This window comes from Nasonia vitripennis (genome assembly GCF_009193385.2).
Source record: "Nasonia vitripennis strain AsymCx chromosome 3 unlocalized genomic scaffold, Nvit_psr_1.1 chr3_random0007, whole genome shotgun sequence".
NCBI lineage: Eukaryota > Metazoa > Arthropoda > Insecta > Hymenoptera > Pteromalidae > Nasonia > Nasonia vitripennis.
Genome location: NW_022279626.1, coordinates 956,598 through 981,884, shown reverse-complemented (window position 1 = coordinate 981,884; position 25,287 = coordinate 956,598). Strand labels below are relative to the sequence as shown.

Below are 25,287 nucleotides of genomic sequence, written 5' to 3'. Positions count from 1 at the left end.
ACAATCACGTAGTATTTCATACATATATTTATTACAACTCTTTTATTTTTCGGAGTTAAGAATAGAAGTAAGAATATTGCATTAATTGTTACATATATTCTGTGTCACAAAATGAATGAATAAATCCGCTTTGATTTTTACAAATAAGATTTTAAGTAGATACGCTTCAATTTGCGTTATCTGTTTTAGTTCAAAATTTTTATAAGTATTTGACAAGTCTTTGAATTTATGACAAGTGTAGGACTGATACGCTTTAAGATACGATATCGTACCTGACTCGAAATTTTATAAGTATAGAAACGATTCGAAATAATTCGAAGTCGTTTATCTTCTCAAGGCGTGAGCTGCTCTTGAGAAGAGATTAGGCGCTTAAGTTGCGCTGGAGCTAGTGAGATAATACGGGTTGTGCGGATCCTTTTATAGGCCACGGAGAGAGCGGAGTTCGAGCCGCCAGAAAAACTCTCACATTCATACTTGCCCATACTCATTCACACCTATATACAAAAATCATTTACACACTTATAATATAATGCGCACGCCGCGCCGCCGCTCGCTCTCTACTTCTACTCTCATTATAATTGCGCCACTGTGCTCGCCGCTCGGTCTATATAGATATAGGCGCGTGTTGCGCGCTCTCCCCGCTTTCTTGCTGCTTGCCGCTGTTGCCGCTGGCTAGCTCGTGGCGCTGTTGTTGTACTGCTGCTTTGAGCTCAGCTGTCAGCTGTGGCGCGTAGCTTCGTATTGGGAGTAGGGAAGCATAAGATTCTCTTGTACAATCTAAAATGTTGTTTCATATAATTTAGTATTTAATATTTATAATTTTTTTTTGCGGAGCTTGTACGGGGTGTTACATACCAATATAATGTATGTACAAATTTTAACTATTGATAAATTAGATATAACATTCTAACATATTAAAGGAAATTTTAGTTGTTCACCAATCAAAAAGAATCGGGCATGGCAAGTTAAGGTTTCCATTGTTGAATTATTTATATTATTTATCCTCTCTTAAAAAAATGATGGACTTGGTTGTGAAGCCTTTATTACGTGATTCTGATTAGTTGCTAAGCAAATCTGATTGGTCGTTGTTTGAGGAACATGGATTTTGATTTATAATTTAAATCTCTGTTAAGAATTGATTTATAATTTAAATCTCTGTTAAGAATTAGGCTATTAGTTATTGAATTTATATAGTTATTAAATTTATAATGTAATTTTTTAGTTTTTAATTTCAGCTACTTTGAATTCTTTGTTTTTTAATAAAAAATAATCAATAATTGTGTTCCGCGGACCGTTAGTTCCGTATTCCGTATAGTCCACTATACATAGTGTGGCGCGCTCTATCGAGAGCATTTCCGTGTTGAGACGGAGCGTGTGCGTCCGGCATCCGCAACTACTGGAGAGCTGCTGAAGTCCATCCTTTCGTGTGCTTGGGAGAATCCACACAAATCACTTCAATCTGAACAAGGTAAGTAATGTAATTTGTATATACTACAATAATAATATGTAATGTAGTCATGCATATACATATTTTCGCGATCGAACGCGAATCTAACCTTTCTCGCCACGTGCACTCGACATACTCATAAAACGCACTTATGGGATACTTACGGGACGGAAAATACAACGTACACGTCTTAATTATTATATTCTGTTTTTATTGTCGACGAATTGCTTCGAATGGTTTTTCGATAAATGCACGTGCTTCGTTTTTCGGGACGTGACGTTAAACTCTCGCTCGAGATACCTACGCACTTGCTGACTTGTACGTGCTTTTCATTATTTTTATATAATTAATTATATAAATGTTTGTGGCTACCGTGACGCGAAGTTAACCCGTCGCTAGGTACATAAAGTTGATTATTGATTTAGACAATTTCGTGCGATTTTTGCAGAGACCTCGTGACGACCTAACCTCAAAATGGGAGCAGTGGGACAAGTGGACATACCCTATTCGGATGATGCTGACTTTGAAGACTTGCAGGATAAAGATAGGACTGTGTAAGTTTAATGTATTTTCTTTTAAATTTGAATTTTTTTTTGAACATATATTTGATTTTTAAATGCGAATTTTTAATTTAACCTAAATTTTAATTTTATTTTTGTACATATATTCATTTTTACATGATTCTTTAAGGGAATTGGTTGGATATGTTTGTTCCGTTGAGGCTCCGGTTCAGCAGAATCATTTGATTTATTCAAATTTGGATTGAGTAACGGAACAAAGAAAGTAATGTGTCTGATATAGGGTAAGGAGTTGATCGACAGACACCAACCACAAGTTCTGCTTAACAGGGTATCGTATTAAAACTTTTATAATCAAAATTATGGTCTTAATTATTATAATTATATTACATTTATCAAATTATATTTTATTCGCTTTGCAGAGACTTCATGTGAATAAAGGCTTATGCAAGTCATCGAAATTTCCAAAGCTGCTCGAGTCTCAAGGATTCTTGCCGTATGAAATAATCATACAACCCAACACAACTTTTAATTTCTTGGGAGTTCATACCATGTTGGCTGGACCACCGGTTGTACCGCCAAGGCAAGTCAACTTTGATACCATCAGGGATGTTGAGGGAAATATATGTAAGTGTTCAATTATAATAACTTTTATTAATATAAGTAGGTAATAAGATTTATTTATTTATGATAAAAATTTTTACAGCCATCGATGGACACATAAAAGCAGAATTTTCACCTACTGCCAGTCGCTATCAAAATGCTATGTACGCTTGTGGTTCTATAACAGATGGCGTGCATAAAATTATTGTCAATATCTCAAATTATACCGTGCCTGTAGAAGCGACCAGAGGAATGGCAGTTACCGTCATCGGAAATATTGTCAATGACCCAAGTAACATTTTATTTTTTATTTTTCGTTGATTTGATTTTAATACTGTTCAATTAAATTAATAATTTTATATTTTTAGGTATACCTTTAACTATTTCTTGCGCAGACTCTACTTTGCTAACACTACGTGAGGAGGAACCACTGCCAGAACTAGATTTATTACGAGCGAACAGAACATTGAAAAGAAGAACTCCTCCGGAGTAAAACTAAGAAGATTAATATCTTAATACTTTGGTTTCTGCCTTTATAAAAGTTTGTTCGTTTTTTACTGTTCCTTTTTTACAGTTCGTTTTTTACAGTTCGTTTCTTACAGTTCGTTTTTATATATCTTAGTTTTTTTCTAACTTTTAAAAACATGGTTTTCAAACCATTTTAAGTTTTGCAAAATAATGCAAAAACATGACTAGAGTCAGTAGAAGAAGGACTAGAGTATTTATTGTGGTGTAAAAAAATGACTAGAGTAAGTAAAAAAGTGTGCAAAAGCACGACTAGAGTGACTAAACATTTGTTTTTTAAAAGAATGACTAGACTGCTTAAAATATATTTATTATGTAAAAGAATGATTACAGTATTGCGTAAAAGAGTGACTAGATAAGTCAAATATTGCAATAAGTACAATTATAGTCAGTGCCACATTGTGGAAAAGAATGACTAGAATAAGTAAAATATTGTGAAAAAGAATGACTAGAATAAGTAAAATATTGTGAAAAGTGTCATTATAGTCAGTACCACATTGTGGAAAAGAATGACTAGATTAAGTAAAATATTGCGATAAGAAAGATTATAGTCGGTACCACATTGTGGAAAATAATGACTAGACTGCGTAAAATACTGTGACTAGACTAACTAAAATATATTTTTGTTTAAAACAAAATAACTACATTAACTTAAATATTGTGCAAAAGCATGACTATAAAATATATTGTATAAGCGAATGACTAGACTAAGAGAAAAATTGTGTAAAAGCATGCGACTACAGTCAGTATTAAATTTGTGTACAACAATAACTAGAGCACGTAATATAGTTGAAGCAACAATGGAAAAAAACTGTTATAATATTAATATTTAATATAAATAATAGAGTTGATCAAAGTCAAAACTCTATATATTGTTGCATTCTAATGTATAATTTAAAAGGGTAATTTAGACTAAACATAATCATATGTACAATTGTTACATAAAATATAATAATAAAGTTTTAAACCCTAATTTTGTAACAAGAACAAGAATGTTAAAATAAAGTGTGTTCACAAATTTTTCAGTTTTATTTATTTATTTTTTAAGTAAATTTTTATAATTCAATGATTCAATTCAGTTTAAAAGTTTTTCCGTGGGTGCGTGAACACAATATTCACTGCCACTGCGAAGAAGCTATGCGCATGCGTGAGAAAAGAAAATCAATAAAACCACTTATGGTGGCCAGACGCAAACGGCGTTGCGTAGCCGCATGTATACCGTCAAAAGAAGGCAGGTGCAGGCCCTTTTCTGAATTGTTTTTACATAAATTAAGGGGAAAAAGAAACCGGATTCTATTATTTATCCACCAATGATATTCCGGTATTGATATTATTTGCAAAAATTGATTATGTGAGTATTTTTCAATTTACAGTTTTCATTGACCTTATCATGGTCAAATCTAACCTAAATTATGTAAATTCTTATGCTTCTTTCATTGGCGACATTTCATTTATTGTTTTTTTATATTTAGCAATAGAACAATCAAGGCAGTGTTTGGCGTTTACTACTGCAACCAGTATCTACAATTGCCATTTCAGACAAAATAAGAAAAGTTTGGTTAGTATATAAATTTAATGTTGTGTTGTTACATTGTTACTCTGCTTAGTTAATTCTAACCGCTATGCCTCTTTAGAGGCCAGTTACAAGATTAAATACTAATTACAGTACAGTTATGAAAAGTGTGTTTAAAGTGGCAATCTCTCCCTACAAGTGTATAAATTAATCACGTACAGACTCAGTGATCATGTTTGTATGTCCAAGATAATCAGAGATGAGATCTGGAAGTGTCCTTCAGAGATATTTGACATTACAGTGTTACATAGGCTATATCAAAATTAGAAATCTGTTTTTTTTACTTAGAAATTTATAAAATTATGTAGAATTATGCTATGATAGCAGTTTTCATTTAAGTGTCTTTGTTCGTACTAATAGACTGAACTTTGAGGCTAAAGCGTCAAAATTTTCATACAGATGTTAATATCAAAATATAAATTATATCAGTTATACAACAATAACAATTTAATTTATTGTTTTAACAAGTGAAAACAAATTTTCATGCAAATTTTCAGCCCTGTAGCTATGATTGTTTTTAAATGAAGGCCAAAACACACAAATATTGTAAAACAAGTAATCATATTATATCCAAAATATTGTTTTGACTCATTTAAAAAATATCAATGCTAGAGGGTTAGAATTTTGCATAGTAATTTGTTTTCACTTACTACATCAATAAATCAAGTTATCATTATTGTAAGTGATATAATTTTGATTAGTTTATCAGTACCCGTATGACAATTTTGACGTTAAAGCCATTGAGTTCAATGTGTCAGTATGAACCAAGACAATTAAATAGAAACTGCCGTCGTAGCCTAATTCTACACAATTTTGCAAGTTTTTGAGCAAAGACACAGATGTTTAACTTTAATAGAGCTGATGTAATACCATTCAAGCTCGAATATTGACTATGACTGGATCTATTCACTCTTAATAGTCAATATTCACACTTTCAGAGATTCTCTGGCTATCTTGGACACACAAATATTATCATCTGCATTATATAATGTTTCGCAAAAGAAAAATCACATCAGAAATCAGAAAAGATACATCAGAATAGTAAACTTCACAGAGCCCTGAGTGTGCGGCTATTAATTTACATACATGTAGGATCAGGTTGCCAATTTTAACACATACTTCTTTAAAATACAACAAAACGTGTGACTTTATGTAGAATCTAACTAATTCTAATTTTTATTAGATTAATTTAAAGCTAAGAATACATATATTTTGTTTCAAGATTTGAAAATATTAAAGTATAACAGAAAAATTAATAATGTATGCGATTCACAATTATGTAACCTCGGTATTTATATTTTTTATTGAACATTGACAATTATAACTATTTTTAATTTTTGTTTGTTTCAGGTTTTCTAGGATACATTTGAAGCTGTTACAACACTTACTTCTTTGTTTACTATTATTTAATTAAAAAAAATGTAAACATTTTTTGTATCATTAATTTTTTATTAAAGATAAAGACAAATCATTTATAATAATATTGTGTCAAAATTTATTTACGTCTAACCTATTACAATAACTTAAGACCTCCTATTACACCTTCACATCTTCAACACTTGAACTTAAAAAAATTTAATTTGAAAACTTTGATCAAAAACTAATCTTCAAATTGCAAATAACTTTCAACTGCAAATATTACTTACGAACTAAAATTATTAATAAAATTTATAAATAGAATCTTATTTTTCAAATTATATTACCTTTATACTTATTTTGTATTTCTTATTGTAGCAACTTTGTATTAATTTAACTAAATTCTATCAAATATTAATAATTAATTTACAACAATGCCTCGCCGAAGAGTAGTTCGTACACAAGAAGAAGAAGAAATATTTCAAGAAAATAGACGAGAAAGAAGAGCTGAATCCCAAAGACGTAGACGACAGGCTGAACGTAATGCTATTATTGATGAATCCAGAAATGAACCTGTACTCCGGGATCATTTAGGACCAATGTATATTTCATGCACACATTGTAGAGCACAGCATTTTATTGGAGAAAAAGTATCAAATAAAGGATTTTCTTTTAATAATTGCTGTAGTCATGGGGCAGTTCATTTAGAACCTACACCTGTATTTCCTACAGTTCTCAATGATTTGTTTAATGGATCTCATGCTAAATCGAATGACTTTTTTCAACATATACGTGTCTACAATAATTCATTGTCCTTTGCTTCTTTTAATGCTAACTTAGTTAATTTTGCTTCAAGACGTTCAGGACCATATTGTTTTAAAATTCAAGGACAAGTATATTATCAGATTAACACTGCCTTATATCCAGAAGAAAATGATAGTCCAGCTTACGGCCAACTTTTCATTGTTGATCCACTAGAAGCTACATATTTAAGAATGGAACAAAATTCTGATCTTCAGTATGAAACATTAGAAATTTTAGATAAGGTAATAAGAGAAAATAATATCTTTGCTAAATCATACGAAATGATGAAACAAGAAATAAGTAATCAACAAACCTTAATAAACTCTGATGAACCAGTACCAGAATTACAATTATTATTTGCATTAAAACCAGGAACTGATGCACGAAGATACAATTTTCAGCGAACCAATGAAGTAGCTGCTGTTTTTTCTACAACAGCTGATGGCGACATTCCAGAATCTTACGTAACTATTCGAAACAAAAACAGAAAAACTTTACAATATGTAAGTACAATGGACCCAAATGTAGAACCATGGATTTATCCATTATTTTATCATTACGGCAATCAAGGATGGCATCAAAATTTACAGTGTATAAATAGAAATAACGCTGGTGGTAATAATCGACGTGTGACCCGTTTAGCTTACACAAGATATAAATTAGCTATTAGACCAGATGAATTTAATCCTTTTCTTTTGGGACGCCGATTATTTCAACAGTATGTTGTAGATGCTTATGTCAAAATTGAAAAAGATAGAATTACATATGTCAAAAACCATCAAAAAGAAATTAAGGCAGATACATATCAAGGATTACACGATTACTTGCAAAATTCGGCTAATGATAATGATTCGGATAATGATTGGTGGACAAGTTGGTAAAACAATAATTCTTCCATCAACATTCATTGGTTCACCTCGCCACATGCAACAATGTTATCAAGATGCAATGGCCTTAATTAATCGGAAAGGTAAACCTGATATCTTCCTTACAATGACATGTAATCCCAAATGGCCAGAGATAGTAGAAAATCTTTTACCTCATCAACAGGCTTCTGATAGACCAGATATTGTAGCTCGGGTATTTCATTTAAAGAAAGAACGCTTATTAGATTTTGTTATCAAAAAGAATTTTTTCGGCGAAGCCGCAGCATATGTATATGTAATTGAATTTCAAAAGCGAGGTCTACCCCATATGCACTTATTGATAACTTTAGCTTATGGTTCTAAGATAACCACTTCAGAGATTGTTGATAAATATATTTCAGCTGAAATTCCTGATGCACAAAATCCAACATTACAAGATATTGTTTTGAAAAATATGATACATGGTCCATGCGGTAGTTGGTGTCAAGTAGATGGAAAGTGTTCCAAAAAATTTCCTAAACATTTTGTAAACGAAACAAATATGGATGAAAATGGTTATCCTAATTATCGCAGGAGAAATACTGGGATTTTACATAAGCAGGCTAATGGTAATGAAGTCGATAATAGATGGGTCGTACCATATTGTCCTATTTTATTAGAAAAATTTAACTGCCATATTAATGTCGAAGTAGTTACGAGTATTAAATCCGTTAAATATTTATATAAATATATTTATAAAGGTCATGACGCTGCCACTGTAACAATTGGTGAATCTAATGAAGGTACCTCAATTAACCACGATGAAATCAGAGATTTTCTCGATGCTAGGTACGTTGGACCTGTTGAAGCATGTTACCGAATATTAAGTAAAATATTACAAGATAAAAGTCATGCTATAATAAGATTGCCATTACATTTAACGTATCAACATAACATACTGTTACGATAAATGTCGGAAATATTACACAAGAAACTTTAAGTTCTATAAGTAGCATGTTACTAGATTATTTTAAATTAAATTTAGAAAATCCAGAAGCAAGACAGTATTATTATGCAGATATTCCAAGCAAATTTGTTTATAAAAAAATCTAAAATTGATGGTTTATTGGTTTCAAGTTGGCAAGTCCGTAAACAAAGTTTTAATTGCATTGGACGTATGTATTCAATTAGTCCAACTCAAATAGAACTATTTCATTTGCGACTATTGTTACTGCATGTTAAAGGTGCTACAAGTTTTGATTACTTGAAAACTGTTGATGGTATCCTGTACCCTACATTTACAGCGGCATGTTTAGCTTTGGGTCTTATAGAAGATGATGAAGAATGGATTAAAGCCATGGAGGAAGCAATCGTGTGGATGATGCCTGTGCAACTTCGCCAATTGTTTGTTCGTATTTTGATCCATTGCCAACCTATTCACCCTGAAGAATTATGGAATAAATTCAAAGAGTCAATGTCTGAAGATTTTTCACGAACAAATGAATTAACTATAAGTCACCAAAAAGCTTATGCACATATTAATAATTTATTAAATATGGAAGGTAGAACTTTAAGTGATTTTCCTACGATGGAGCAAACAGTCGAACTCAATATAGCATGTGATGAAATTGAAGAAGCAAATTTGCCACAAATGGCAGAACTTGGCCAACAGCAGTATGAGAACTTAAATAATGGTCAAAAGGAAATCGTAGATACAGTTCTTCGTGCAGTTAATCTTAATGATCATGATAGAAATAATTGCATATATATTGATGGTCCAGGTGGATCTGGAAAAACATATATTTACACTACTCTGTACAATTTATTATCATCAAAAAATATTAAAGTATGTACAATGGCATTTACTGGTATTGCTGCCACATTACTTCCTCATGGAAAGACAGTACACAAAACGTTTGGCTTACCAGTTCCTATGTATCACGATTCATCATCAAATATTAAAGCACAATCAAAAGAAGGGCTCTTTTTAAAAAATTCCGATGTGTTTATCTGGGACGAAGCTCCAATGGCTCCAAGATATGCTTTAGAAATTGCAAATCGAACTTTGCAACATATTATAAACAATAATTTGCCATTCGGAGGAAAAATTTTTATACTAGGAGGAGATTTTCGACAACTTCTTCCAATTAAAATTAGAGGAACTAGATGTGAAACACTGAATCTTTCCATCAAATACAGCGAATTGTGGAAGTATTTTAAAAAGTTTACTCTTACCACAAATATGAGAGTAAGGTCAAATGAAATTAATTTCGCTAAATATTTATTAGAAGTTGGTAATGGAACAATAAATGATTTAAATGACAACATTGATCTGCCTGAACATTGCATTCTTGATGGCGATACTGACATTGCATACTATTCATTCGGTCAATTGATCGAGGAAAAACTATATGAAGATATGAGTCAATGTGCTATATTATCAGCCCGAAATATTGATGTTGATGAAATTAACAAACAAGTCACTAATCTATTGGATGTAACGAGTGAACATGTATATACGGCTATCGACAGTACAGAAAATTGTAATAACGGTGAATTAGATGAAGTGCTTTTGCCAGAATACTTGAATTCCCTAAATCCAACAAGTCTACCTCCTTATGAGTTGCGCTTAAGAAAACATTGTATTGTAATGCTTATTAGAAATATAAGTATTAATGAAGGTCTATGTAACGGTACACGATTAAGAATAATAGATTTTTCTAATCATTTATTGAAATGTATAATTTTAACTGGCGACAAAGCTGGACGTATCGTTTTCATAAACCGAATTACATTGTACTGTGAAAATGACTATCCTTTTACATTTAAAAGAAAACAATTTCCTATAAAAATAGCTTTTGCAATGACCATCAATAAATCACGAGGTCAAACATTTCATAAAATTACTATAGACCTGCGAGCAAATGTTTTTAATCACGGTCAGCTTTATGTAGCTATGTCCAGAGTTAGATCTTGGGATTCTGTTAAAATATATCTTGGAAGACAAAGACAAGGAGTACAAGTAAAAAATTACGTATATAAAGAATTATATCTATAACTTCCTTTAAGACAAATTTTTTTGTCATTACAAAAATTTTAATAAATATGCTTACAATTTGTTTTACTTTTTCAATGATAGGCATTAATGAGTATTTTATTGCATAATTATTTATACAGAGTTACAACTTCAAGATTTAATACGTGAAATAATTAAATATAATTATATCTATTGTCTTTATTATTTTAAATTATCTACGCACTGAAAATGTTCTGTTTTCATGATTGATATACAGGGTGTTTCATTTTAATCCGACCACGACAAAAAACCATGGAAAAACTAATTTTAACGAAAAATGACCTTAACAAAAGTTGAAGGGGGTAAAGGGGGCCATCGAATGACACAAACACCTATAACCTTGAACTCGATTTTCAAGGTCATTTGAAGGTCATTTTTTTTAACGGGAACCCCTATTTTTGACCTCGGAATATGGAGCAGCGGAAAAAATTAATGACATTTCAAGTTTGCCTTAGTGACCTTGAGAAGGTCAATTCCAGCTCTAATAAGAAGTATCAGCCTAAGATTGTTTTCCTTTCAATTTTTTCGTAGAATTATCATTTTGTTATTGTAATAAACATTAAGAGAATAATTGACTTAAAATGTGATTATGCTTTGCTGACTTCAAAGCCATTTTGTAAGGTCAAAAGTGCAAAAATGCAATATCAAATGTTATGTGGAGTCCATATTTATATCCTAACTTTAGTGTTGCCCAGGAACAACGACGTGGACGTAATAGGATTGTGTTCCCTTTGGGGTGCTTGATTAGAGTGAGTCCCCTTGCCTCTCACTTTTATTATGTACAGATTTTATTGTAGGTGCCCAAAGACGCCACCATTTTTTTGGATTCTGTTCAGTTCTTGGGATGTTTTCGTAAGCGAATTTTTATCCTATCTTTAGCGTTACTCAGGAACGACGTGGACACAATTGGCTACTAATTTTCCTCATCGAATTTTGCCTGAATTTATTGTTGAAATAAATAATTTATTTTGTAAAGATGATTTTTCATGTTGAATTTTCCCGCGACTCATTGTTGAAATAGACAATTTTTCTAATACAACAAGGGAAGATATGATCCACAGAATTCAAACCGCTTGTGAAAACATCCCAAGAGCTGTATTACTCAGAACAGTAGAACATTTTCAGCAGCGAATTGAATTGTGTATCCAACAAAATGGTGGTGTCTTTGAGCACCTGCGTTGAATTTTGAGCAAAAGTGAGAGGCAAGGGGACTCACTCTAATCAAGCACCCCGAAAAGTGAGAGGCAAGGGGACTCACTCTAATCAAGCACCCCAAAGGGAACACAATCCTATTACGTCCACGTCGTTGTTCCTGGGCAACACTAAAGTTAGGATATAAATATGGACTCCACATAACATTTGATATTGCATTTTTGCACTTTTGACCTTACAAAATGGCTTTGAAGTCAGCAAAGCATAATCACATTTTAAGTCAATTATTCTCTTAATGTTTATTACAATAACAAAATGATAATTCTACGAAAAAATTGAAAGGAAAACAATCTTAGGCTGATACTTCTTATTAGAGCTGGAATTGACCTTCTCAAGGTCACTAAGGCAAACTTGAAATGTCATTAATTTTTTCCGCTGCTCCATATTCCGAGGTCAAAAATAGGGGTTCCCGTTAAAAAAAATGACCTTCAAATGACCTTGAAAATCGAGTTCAAGGTCAAAGGTGTTGGTGCCATTAGATGGTCCCTTTTGCTCCCTTCAACTTTTGTCGAGGTCATCTTTCGACATCAGTAAAATAAAACCAGACAAACAGCTGTTTAGCAGATTTTTTGTTATTTGACCTTGAATTGACCTTCTCAAGGTCACCAAAGCAAACTTAAAATATCCTTTGCGACGTAATTTTTTCCACTCTATCCGATTCCAAGGTCTAAAATAGAGGTTCCTATTTAAAAAAATCACAATTACCCTCAAATGACCTTGAAAATCGAGTTCAAGGTTATAGGTGTTTGTGTCATTCGATGGCCCCCTTTACCCCCTTCAACTTTTGTTAAGGTCATTTTTCGTTAAAATTAGTTTTTCCATGGTTTTTTGTCGCGGTCGGATTAAAATGAAACACCCTGTATGTTTATATCCAAAACTTAAACATGCCGCGCGCAACGCGCGCGCTAAATTCCTAGTATATTAAAAACTTGACAATTTTCTATTGATCTCATTACATTTCAATCTATAGTTACAATTATTACATTTGCTGCAGCATTTGTTAAGTTAAATAACTTTGACAAATATAAGAATTGGAGAAATAGATATGTATAAAACGCTACGTGATTTTCATCCATAATAATTTTTTGGAATATATTAAATTTGCTTAACATCTAATTTATTTCAAGTAAAAGTTTTTCATAAATTTCAGTCCCTTTTTAGTAAATTTTCTTGAGCATTTACTACCTAGACTCCGTCATAGGATACTCTATACACCTAGACACAATCCTCAAATGATTTTTCAGCCTGATACCTGAAAACATAAAACACACCACCTAGACCTTGATATTGGCCTCCTTGTACACCTAGATACTGCCCTTGAATTATTTTCATACCTTATGACGGGCGATATTAGCACGTCATAAGCTCAGCATGCCGCGAGAAGAAAGACTTGTACTAAATCCACACTGTTACAGGTACCAGCGCTGGCAAGGCGGGGAGAGCCGCTGGACGACACGAGAGAGGCGGAGAGAGGGGGAGAGAGAGAGAAAAATTCGGCGACACGCGACTGAGACGCGTGCCGCCAGATACGATCCGACCTTTGAACCGACTCCTCGCGAGACGCTCAGTACTTTCGGGAGATAGCTGCTAAGAGAGTGAAAGTCGAAGTGTGTGAGTGTGCGTGCGTATACGACGTTGCGTCTCGCTACCGCATCCAGAACTGCACCGACGGGGTTCCGACTGCTGACAGCGAACATTAGGGCGATACCGGCTAACTGTAAGTGCCAGCTCTCTCTCTCTCTCTCTCTCTCTCACGCTACACTCGCCAGGGCTCTCCTTATCCTCCCTCGTACCTGCGACCTCGCTTGCTCGCATGCAAGCCCTGTATATAGCTTATCAATAAACGATGTGACTGTCCCTCAACAATCTCGGTAGTCGTTATTTTGCGTGTTCCTACGCGTACACTTGTATCTCGCTCCATCACCGACCCAGCCGCCTCCGCGGGCTTGCGTCTCGTATATGTACGAGATCGCAGCGTAACTGGCCTGGCCGGAACCTATTCAGCACTAGGTGCTATCCCGACGACTCTCTTTCTCGAGAGTAACGAGGTCTACGGACCTTGATTATAGCGGAGCTGGAAACTGAACAACTGCACCCAGCACACCGTTATAACCTACATACCAAAAACCATGGAGCATACCACCTTGACCTCGTCATCGGCCACCCTGTAACCTTAGACACCCTTCGCGAATGATTTTTACACCTAAACACCTTAAACCACGAAAAGCACTACACAGACCTTGCCATTGGCACCGTGTACACCTGGATACTGCCCTTGAATAATTTTTATTTTATAAATGATTTTTATACCTTGACACCAAAAACCGCGGTGCGAACTACTTATGTTACACCTTGCCGGTGAACGTGTGCGTAACGTCATATGCTGGACGTATTGGTGGTCCTGAAAAGGGCCAGTTGTTTGTTTCGTGGGGGGGGGGGGGATCTACTTAGGTAGCCGGAATGGTCTTGCATGCTCACGGTATCGTGGCCGCTGATATAGTTCGCGCACGGAGTTCGCTCGACTCGCGTTTCTACTCCTCGGGACGTCGTTGGGGACGAAATAAAGTGCTCTTCGCACGTCGTTGGTCGTCGCCGGGAAATTCAACCTCCTCTGAGTGTTCGTGGGGCGGCGGGGATACGGAAACGTCTTCCGTGGCGCATTCCTAGCAGGAGACTCGGCGAATAGCGCCTTGCGGACTGGTAGGAAAAGCTTGGGTTGCGTCGTTGGTTGTTATTTTGTTTTATTATATATGCAACAAGTATAATTAAATAAATATAAAATCTAAAAGTAAAATTAACTTTTAAAAAAGTAAAAGGTTAGGCGAGTTTGATATATTCCGCAACAAAATAACAGATAAAAAAGAACTGAGATCAATCAACCAAAGTCAAGTTTATTATATGTGATCATAATGAAGCAACAAAATTTTTGTTGGTCAATAAAGGGCTTACTTAACTTAAAGTTAAGTTATATAATGATCAATTAGGAACAACTCTCAAGATACTTACTACGTAACTTGCCATGACTGTTTTATTGTACTTATGGTGTTTTTATGACATTCTAATACATAAAACGAAAATTTGAGTTGTTCACTAATAAACAAAATGAAACGGGCATGGCAAGTTACGTAGTAAGTATCTTGAGAGTTGTTCCTAATTGATCATTATATAACTTAACTTTAAGTTAAGTAAGCCCTTTATTGACCAACAAAAATTTTGTTGCTTCATTATGATTAAATATAATAAACTTGACTTTGGTTGGTGGACACTGATCGTTCTGATACACTACCCTCGAATGATTTCTACACCTAGACACCAAAAACCACGAAGCGCACTACCTAGACCTTGTCATCGGCCACCCCGTACGCCTAGACACAGCACTCGAATTATTTCTACACCTAGACACAAAAAATCACAAAGCGCACTACGTAGAAATCGTCATCGGCCACCCCGTACATCTAGACACCGCCCTAGAATGATGTATTTACCTAAACATAAAAAATTACGGAGAGCACCATCTTGACCTCGTAAAAAGACCTTTATTAAAATGTTTTAGGGACAAATTTACTTAACACTATTATTAAAAAATTTCTGAGGAATATTTTACTTACCCAAAATATTTCGCCGTTTATGCAAATAAACAGCACGTATCATTAAAATACATAACATTTTTGCATCAACTGCAACAGAACACAGTGAATAAAATTATTAGAGGACGATTTTACTTATTCTGAGTATGTCGTAACGGGCATGGTAAGTTACGTAGTAATTATCTTGAGAGTTGTTCGTCGCTTCATTACGTTTGAATATAATAAACTAGACTTCGTTTGATTGATCTCATTTCTTTTTAATCTGTAATTTTGTTGCGGAATATATCAAACTCGCCTAAACTTCTAATTTTTTTAAAGTTAATTTTTTTAGAGATTTAAATCCTTTTTGGTAAATTTTTTTGAGAATTTCATATTCGACGTCGTAAAAATAAAAATAAGCATCTTTTGCACCTTTCGACCACAGCTTTTTTGTAACATTCTTATCAATAACATGAAATCACTAATTGTTCTGACATACACCACCCTCGAATTATTTGAACACCTAGACACCAAAAACCACGGGGCGAACTACCTAGACCTCGTCACCGGCTACCTTGTACACCTAGACACCGCCCTTAAATAATTTTTACACCTAGACACCAAAAACCACGGAGCGCATCACCTAAACCTCGTCATCGGCCACCCTGTACACCTGGACACCATACTTGAATGATTTTTATACCAAGACACCGAAAACAACCTGAACCTTGTCATCGGCTACCCTGGCTAGTTACTGTTACTGCTCCAGAACGCAAAATATGCACCGGCAACCTCCTAATTCTAAATATCGTAATATATTATTATTATGAGGAATGTGAGGATATGTAAAAAAGGTGGAAAAGCAATTCCCTATCATTTTTGATGCGCACCTAATTTCACCGACCTTTCACACTAGAGGCGGCCAACTTCACTGTCCTTTTAGACTGGAGAGAAAGATAACGTTTTGAGCAAATCATATACAAGATATATCATATACAATACGCTCCGCCTGCGTTCAAGCACATTTTCCGCCCCTGTATCAAAAAATAACGTTCGATACACGTGCGAAAAGTTGATTCTACACGAGTGGGAGGTTTGTCGCCCGAGCGAAGTGAGGGTGACAATCTCACGAATGTAGAATCAACTTTTGCGCACTTGTATCGAAATATACTATTCTTTGATGGCGTTTGAAATGAAATGGCGTTTTATTTTGACAACTTCTTTTGAAAATATCGTTTTTCTTTAAAGTAAAATCTCGGATTCCAATATAGTACATAGTGTCGCGGGCGCCAAAGATTTGTCTGCTTCTCAAACTCGCCTTCGTGGCGCTGCCGCGCCACTTGATTAAATACTATAAGTGTAACCATTAGTACCATTTCACACATATCAACTGTAATAGCTATTCGTGACAACGTTGTTACGGATAATTAAAAGAGTTCCAATGTTCGTATGGTCAATTTTACTTCTCAAAAGGAAATATCTTATGAACCAAAATTATTTTATACCTCTATTTAAAATTATATATGTAACAGTTACTGCAGAAGACTGTTATTAGAATGTTTAAGGGACGAATTTACTTAAAACTATTATTTAAAATTTCTGAGGGTGATTTTACTTATTCTGGCTATGTCGTAAACTGACGATTGAATACCGTAACTGTTACCATCAGTACCATTCCACACACACTAACCATAATAGTCATTCGTCACAACGTTTTTATTGATAATCAATAGAGCATCAATTTTCGTGGGGTCAATTTTACTCATTTAGTGGATGTAGAATGTTTAAATTTAATTAGACATTTATATTGAAAATACCATGTGGCTTTGCTATGTGTAATTTCAAGCTAGAAAATTTGCGGGAATAAAGATAATCAATCTCTGAAATATAGTTAAATAAGTAACTTTAACATGTCAGTGATAAAATGACTAGAAGTTCTAGTTACAAGTTGAAAAACCTAAAGAGCACAAGGATTGCATCTTTTATTGCGATTTTACTTGATAGTCATGTATGATAATGAATTTAGTGTTACTAAAGAGTCACGTGAGAATCACTTGAGTATCATGCTGAAGTAGGGACAATTTCATTTAAAGTGAATATCTAATCAACCAAATTAATTTTATACCTTCTTCATAAAAATCATGTGCATCATTTACTGAAAAACACTGTCATTATAATGTTTTAGGGACAATTTGAAATAGTGTCTATAATCACTAATTCTGTGTGAATTCCGCATAAATTTCGTACAATAAAATTTCCGTGTCGTTTCTGTTTTGTGTAATTAACGTGTCATATCGTGTCCGTGTCCGTGTCGTTTCTGTGACGTTAACGTTCCGTTTTTTCTATCGTGTGGTCTCTGTTTAGTATCGTTCATGAGACGAAACGTTTTTGCGTCATTTTCGTTCCCTTGTCGTCTCTGTTTCTGTGTCTTTCCGTATCCTTTCTGTTTCGTGTCGTTTTTCATTTTGTTTCTGTTTTTTTTGGTTTCTATTTTGTGCCGTATCTGTTCCTATGTCATGTCATTTTTTTCGTGTCGTTTCCGTTGTGGTTGTATGTTTTCTTTGGTCATTTTCATTCCTTGACGTTTAAGCGACTTATCGTAGTGGTTTCTGTTTTTGTTTTGTGTTGTTCACATGTCGTATCTTGTCTGTTTTCGTCATGTGATATTTTTGGTTTGTGTAAATACGTGTCGTTTCCTTGTAGTTTTTTTGTCGTTTTCGTTTTGTGTCATTTACGATTTATATTGTGTCTGTCGCTTTACTTCTGTGCGAATTAGTTTCCGGAAACCCCGTTACAATGGTTATTTTAACGAGGGCTGGCTATTTTACTTTACGCTATTATTAAGAAATTTCCAAGGACTATTTTACTTATTGAAAATAGTACGCTGAATTTGCATATTAAAATCCAATATCTTTCACAAAAATATTATTTTATCATCAATGCAACTGACCCGGTTAATTAAATTCTCAGCGGACGATTTCACTTATTCTGACAATGTAGACAGCACTTTCGCCTCCAAAATTTTCTAAATTTTTTAAATTTTCAAAAATTTTAGAATTTTTGAAGTTTCTAAAAATTTTAGAATTTTTGAAGTTTCTAAAAATTTTAGAACTTTTGAAGTTTCTAAAAATTTTAGAATTTTTGAAGTTTCTAAAAATTTTAGAATTTTTGAAGTTTTTAAAATTCTGCTTTTTTAGACAGGCTAAAAAGAGCGCTATCGATGTCTTGATTATAAAAAGCACGGTACACAAAAAGAGGCGAATTGGCCTTTTCAGACTCGGATGATGATTGATCCTTGCTCATTATCCTCGCTTGAAAAAGACCATTTTTGCCCCTAGTTGTGTAATGTACTATTACACAACTAGGGGCGCCTCATGTAGAAAACTGTGGAAAAGCGATACCCAACTATTACGTATGTAGCTTGTGCGGCCAATTTTACAACACTTTTATCAATAAATACTTTCGTTGGGAATCATAGTTTAGCTCAGAAAATATACTAATCAGCCAAAAAACTCACGAACAATAACGATAAGCATTTTTTTCGGTATCATGAAAAATCTGAACACCAATATAGAAGTAAATAGTGTCATGAGCGCCGCGACTTTGTCTACTGCTCAAACTCGTCTACATGGCGCTACCGCGTCACTTGATATTTCTTTATTTAGTGTTCCCTTCCAGTTTTTCGAATAATTTTCTTACACATTTAGCGTTGTTACGGACGATTTAATGTATGTGTAGGGATTTGTGTCGAGAGTTTATATGAGCAGGTGCCTATAGAAGCGAATTTTGCAAGCGCACACGAATGTACGCGAATTGATAAATACGGATAGGGAAAATTCTGGAATATTCGCAGAAGTTTTATCGCTAAGCCCAGGCTCTTGCTACCGAGCAGCCTGCAACTCGTTCCTTTTTTCTCTGAAATCTCGGTGAGACCGGTAAAACTAGGAAACCCGCAACGCTTGTTTTTCAGTTGAAATGTAAAAATTTTAATCTAATCACCATATCGTCCCCTGACTCGACTGCATAGCTATTCACAAATTTTTCTCCGTCACCAACAATTTTTGATTCAGCTATCATAACTGCAACACGGTAATCGACACCCGGAAAAGAGAACCACGTGCAGAATTCAGCAGCGTCATAAATAGACGAGATGTTCATTTTATAATATTTTTGTAAGCGTACTACACGTATTTGACTGACTAGCCGTGAAAACGTAGTATTGCATCAGTATTTTATTGACGAAGAGAGACTCGATAAGTGAAAATATAAGTATATTGTGAATGACAAAGTATTAAAAAAATCAGAGAATTGTGTGCACACATGCGTTAGCACGTTTGAAGACAGATAGTCATAAAAAATTTGTTATTTTATCAAAAATAAAAACATTTTTAAAAGAGTGAATATTCCTTTTGGTCAACCAAAATCGATTTTGAAGAACCCAATACTAAAATTTTACAGCGTGTATTTCGTCTTGTTCCAAAAATATTAATAACTTTATTCAGAAAGGCAATAATTTATAATATTTCTAGTCTCTAGTGCTAACAGGAACATCTCCTTATCACAATCCTTTGTTTTCCAACTAACTCTATTAGTCGTTGTACTCGCGCTGAGTCCCTGTTTTGATATCTCTACCGCCATTATTATGGCCTGGTAATTACTATGTGTGTAGTGCTCACTGACTGTCCATAAATCAACTGAGCTAATAAGGCTGCTGCTAACAAAACTCAGGTCGACAATAGACTCTGCGTCTCCTCTTCTAAAGGTGTGGGTACATCCTTTGTTAACTAGGACAAAATCCAGGAGAGCAAATGCTTTCAGGAGAACTCGACCTCTGTGTTTAGTCCTTATGCTGCCCCACTCCACAGCCCACGCATTGAGTCGCCTGCAATCAGTACTAGTTTCCTCCCTACTATGTCTTGTATGAGCTGATCTAACAGTTGCTCGAACTGCTCGATTGGAGCGTTAGGTGAAGCGTTGCAGCTGTAAACAGTGACACCTGCTACCTTAGCCTGTATAAATCCATCTTCACAGGTCTTCATTTTTTCACAGAAAGCAACGTCTTAACATGCTCAGATCACTGCTTTACCCGTAAAGTCCATTTCCCACGATGGTTCCTTTAGATCCTTATATTGTTTGCCACCCGACCACTAGGTGGATACGAGAAACTCACAAGATGACTGGACTCCGAGAGAGTACTAATAGGGGCGAACCGCTCGAGATCGGCGCGCATCGATCACGGCTTTTGTTGTCTTCACTTACACTCGTAAGTCTTAAGTGATCCTTCGCCTTCGACTGGCAGGGTGCAACCTCCAGTCTCGGGTTAAGGGGTGTGATCCTTAGCTCCTAGGGACCTACTCGAGTTGGCCGTCGGCTAAGTAACCGACCCGAAAGGGGTATTAACCGACGACGGCCAGCTCCGGTAGAAGAATCGCGATCCGTACATAATGAACATTTGTATTATTATATTCGAACATTACAAATAATTAAGTAACGGTATCTAAGTAGCAATCCTCTTTCAGAGATCCGATCAATCACGTCGAGACCGACATTACCGGCTGAACACGCCACCTGTGTATTTGTATTACTTATCTTTACAATATATTCAAACCTTTAATTATTAAACTGAATTGTGTTTCTCACTCAAACCCCTATATCATCCTACCGGGAAACGGTATAGTGGTCCGAGTGCTTCACAGCTGTGGGGTGCAACTCGCGTGTGGAGTACGCCGCACTACCGGCCACCTTTTAGTACGGCTTACCCACACCGTTACATGTTTGCACACAATTGCTACGTGTACCTCTTTCTCGCGGACATACTGGTTGAGTAGGTCATGTGATGTCTTTAGTTCTTCTCATGCAGCTCGGTAGACTTGGTATGTATAGCTACCAGCTGCATGGTCACTCTTTATTTCTTCATCCTTTCCCGGGCATAAAATGCAACTTAGCTCGTTCTTGCAACTTTTCGATGCATGTCCTTCCGTTCCGCACTTAAAACAGCATTTACTTCTGTCGTACGTCTTTGTACACTTTTTTGTGATATGGCCAAAACCCAGGCATTTATAGCATCTAGGTGGTTGCATCTCTCGACTAATATCCCTGATTCTGCAATTAACCATCTTCTTTCAAGCCGCTCAACCTAGATCATAATTGCCGATAAATCGCTTTTAATAGACGAATGTTGGATGCGTTTGACACAACATTATTCATAGAGTCCAGCCTGTCGCGGATCTTTTCCCATATGTTTTCTCGTTCTTGCTGAGCATCCCGGATTGTATGGTCCGGTATTCCAGATCTTTAGAGCTCCTTTTCCTAATTTCTCTCCTTGCTCGGTTAAATTATCTATGCTCGATAATAGTCTTCATCCCAGTATGTATCTGACCACCCGCGATCGCCCTGTCTATGGAGGCAGCTGACATGGCCTCAACACATGACTGTAAGCGGTGCCAGACTAGGAACATCATATCAGGGTATAGCACGCGATACTTCCCTAGCCCACCTCCACTGTCTCGAATTTTCCACCCCAAACAAAGTGCTTGGCTCTCTGAAGAGTTTCTGGCAGACATCAAGAAATATCACGCACTCGCCGTCAGTGGGAGCCAAAGGTGGTTCAGGTCACTTTGGCTCGCAACATCAGATTGCCTCCCCATTCAGGATCTCTTTTTGGCAGCTCAGGGGTCGCCTCGCGTGGCGCGCGCGCGCGTTAGTGTTTGTGTGTGTGTTGTAACTATGGTTTCCGTGCAGCCACGTTACTGCAAAATTCTTCGACCGTGACTCGCGCGCGCCTTAAGACTCGAGTAACAACTAGTGAACAGACTCAAAAGAACACTTCGTTATGCACGCACTCTCAGACTTTTGTCAAATACAATTCCGCAAACGCCAGAACGACTTATTATCCCAAGATGCCTGACCACCTTACGCCTCGTGTGTTTAAGTGCCGGAGCCGAGTATTATTCTACGGTTTCCACTAAATTCTTATTTCCACGCGATGTAATACCCGTAATTTGTACAATAAACCAGATGGCCCTTTCCTCGAGACAGAAACTCAAAGGTCAAGAGAAAAACAGCGATGTGAAGATAATACCGGCACACAAAATAAAAAAATATGTCTGTACAAAAAATCAGACCCATGTATCCTTATGTTTTTCGAGTCGCTGAATTCGAATCCGGTGTCAGTTTGGCCCTATCACGTCAGGGTCAAGGTCAGTTCAAGGTCAAACTGAGAAGAAACGGTTCAAAAAAATAGAAATGCCATATATTTATGTTTTTTTGGTCGCTAAATCCGAATCCGGGGTCAGTTTGACCCGATCACGTCAGGGTCAAGGTCAGTTCGAGGTCAAATTGGGAATAAACGGTTAGAATGTTCTGCGATATTTTTTATTAGAAGACAAAAACATTAACAGGATTTTCTTTTCGAAAAATCTCTCCCTCATTCTTTATTGAGTATGTAGTTTTGATTTTTAATAATAATTATAGGCCAAAAAATCTTTAATAAAAAATGCATATTGTGCTTGTATCATATAGAATAATACTCACTATTGTGAATTCCTGTTGATTTAATTTGCCATCTTTATCGATGTCAGCAAGATCCCAGATTTTTCCAAGAGTCTCTAAAGGCAGTTGGCTATCCATTAATACTCCTTTTACTTTATTTCCAGGTATATATCCATTAATAGGTTCCAAACTTCGAAATAATTGCTCATATTTAGCTTTTTCCAAAGGACTAATGGACCAGTTACCTTTTACAGTTGGAGTGAAAGAGGAATGCGTACATGGTGCAGATTTGATGGTATTCAGGATGTCACCCTAAAATTGTTGAAATTAAAATAAACTAATAAATATTTGCTTAAGTTCAAATTAAAACTCATTTCAATACGAGTACGCCAAGAGATCTTACGATGCTCTCTTTGTCAGCCGACCTTTAAGGATAGGGCGGACCAACGTGAGAAAGTCCTACGTTAAACGTTTGGTAGCCCTGAAAAGGGCAGATTGAAAGCGTAACAGTCAGAAAGCTTTAAGGACGAGCGCTGCTTTCTAGAACGTACTAGAACGTAGTACTAGGTGCGACAGGGTAACCGTCGAAGTAGGAATCTCTCTCTATCTCTCTCTCTCTCTCTCTCTCTCTCTCTCTCTCTCTCTCTCTCTCTATATATATATATATATATATATATATATATATATATATATATATATATATATATATATATATATATCTCGCTCAAGCTACTCTCTGTCAGAACTGTATCACCACGAAACCATACTTATATTAGTGGTACTGCATTTTAGATAGAGAGAAGCAGGATATCAGCCGAGTAGTCGCCGCCCTGTATAACAGAGAGAAGGAGAGAGAGAGACAGAGTAGCAGCCCAGTGACGTGCTATGCCGCATCGCATCACCGCCAATCGCCCTACTATAACTCTGCCGACGCACACGCACATACACCGAGAAGCACCGATACCCGCCGGATTCGCGGGAGCTCGAACAAGACCGAACAGCTGGGAGGGGGAAGCTACCCTCGACAACGAACGAAGATACATGCCGCGCGCGTATATGTGTGACGGAGAATTGGTGTGAGTGACTTAATTGTTGACAATAAACCGTACAAAAAAATTATGTACAGTGTGTAGAATGAGAGAGAGTGTGATTAGGACTTACGAGACCATTGTAAAAAGTGTAATGAAATAATCATTAAATCCGCCGAGAGAAGGTGTTCATTAGGTTTTGAAACACAGCCTGGAGCAGACCCGCCGGTAGTGCCGAAAATCTGAGTAGTTTTTTTTTCTATTATTCGCGACGAATTCTTTTTAGAGTACGAGACATCACCCGAACGAGAGAAAGGAAGTATAGCAGAGAATATATACAGAGGTAGAGAGTGAAGTATTTCTTTAAGAATTTCATAGCCATACTGCCGGGAGTAGACTTGCTCGAGTCGCGGAGCCATTGTGTGTAACCGTCGGAAGTTTTGTTCTTCGCGAAAGCGTATCGCACGGATTTAAGTTCGCCGCCGAATTTTAGCCGACGCTTTGTTGAGAACCGCATAACTAGTTAAAAATAAAAGACTTATTATTTCAGTGTGTCTTGTTCAGTTAAAACTGTTATAATTTATCAGTACTGTTGTAATAATCGGTAAAATGTGTGAAGCTGTGGGGGCTGCAGGAGGTGGCTCTGCGGGGGGGGGGGGGTTGCGAAGGGGGCTGGGGGCTTTCATATTTTAAAAAATAACGTAAAAATAAATGATTTTTACGTTATTTAGTGAGGGGGCGGAGGGCTGCGGGGGACTGCGGGGGGAGTATATAGTATATAAAATGGCTTATAAGATAGGTATTACTTATATATATATATATATAATATAGTTATTTTGGTTATAATCCCCCCACTTAGCCCCCACACAGCAATAACACGAATTTTGTATGATTAACTTACTTAAAATGTACTGTTAGTTAACTGTCAATGTTTATGGTTTAAAATTATATACTATATTATATAATTATTTTGGTTATAATCCCCCCACTTAGCCCCCACACAGCAATAACACGAATTTTGTATGATTAACTTACTTAAAATGTACTGTTAGTTAACTGTCAATGTTTATGGTTTAAAATTATATACTATATTATATAATTATTTTGGCTATAGTTATGAACAGTAAAAAAATAACCAACAATAGACAGTTTTCCACACCACCCAAGGGGTACGGTCAGAAGCACATTATTTCAATCATAATACACTGTACTTTAGGCGCGTTGATTTTTTTTTATTTTATTG

General features: G+C 35.7%; 1 protein-coding gene and 2 long non-coding RNA genes across 5 annotated transcripts in view; 1 reads left to right on the top strand and 2 right to left on the bottom strand.

Annotated features, from left to right (window-relative positions):
* LOC103316526 (epidermal growth factor receptor substrate 15-like 1) overlaps window positions 1-25,287 on the bottom strand; it is a 480,491-nt gene that overhangs the window by 293,530 nt on the left and 161,674 nt on the right. The window contains exon 4 of the mRNA XM_031926044.1: window positions 23,059-23,328. Within this exon, the coding sequence (XP_031781904.1) occupies window positions 23,059-23,328 (270 nt within the window). The remainder of the gene's footprint in view (window positions 1-23,058; window positions 23,329-25,287) is intronic.
* On the top strand, window positions 1,454-6,147 carry LOC103316525. Of its 3 annotated transcripts, none has more exons than XR_001729517.2 (8): window positions 1,454-1,468; window positions 1,896-2,001; window positions 2,138-2,296; window positions 2,388-2,592; window positions 2,672-2,860; window positions 2,937-4,444; window positions 4,566-4,651; window positions 6,017-6,147. It is a non-coding gene; the product is annotated as an uncharacterized LOC103316525 (long non-coding RNA). The 3 variants fall into 3 exon arrangements; XR_001729519.2 differs by lacking the exon at window positions 1,454-1,468 and adding an exon at window positions 1,614-1,628; XR_512440.3 differs by lacking the exon at window positions 2,138-2,296.
* On the bottom strand, window positions 2,181-2,943 carry LOC116738659. The gene is made up of 3 exons (XR_004345250.1): window positions 2,832-2,943; window positions 2,356-2,746; window positions 2,181-2,284 (listed from the first exon to the last, which is right to left on the bottom strand). It is a non-coding gene; the product is annotated as an uncharacterized LOC116738659 (long non-coding RNA).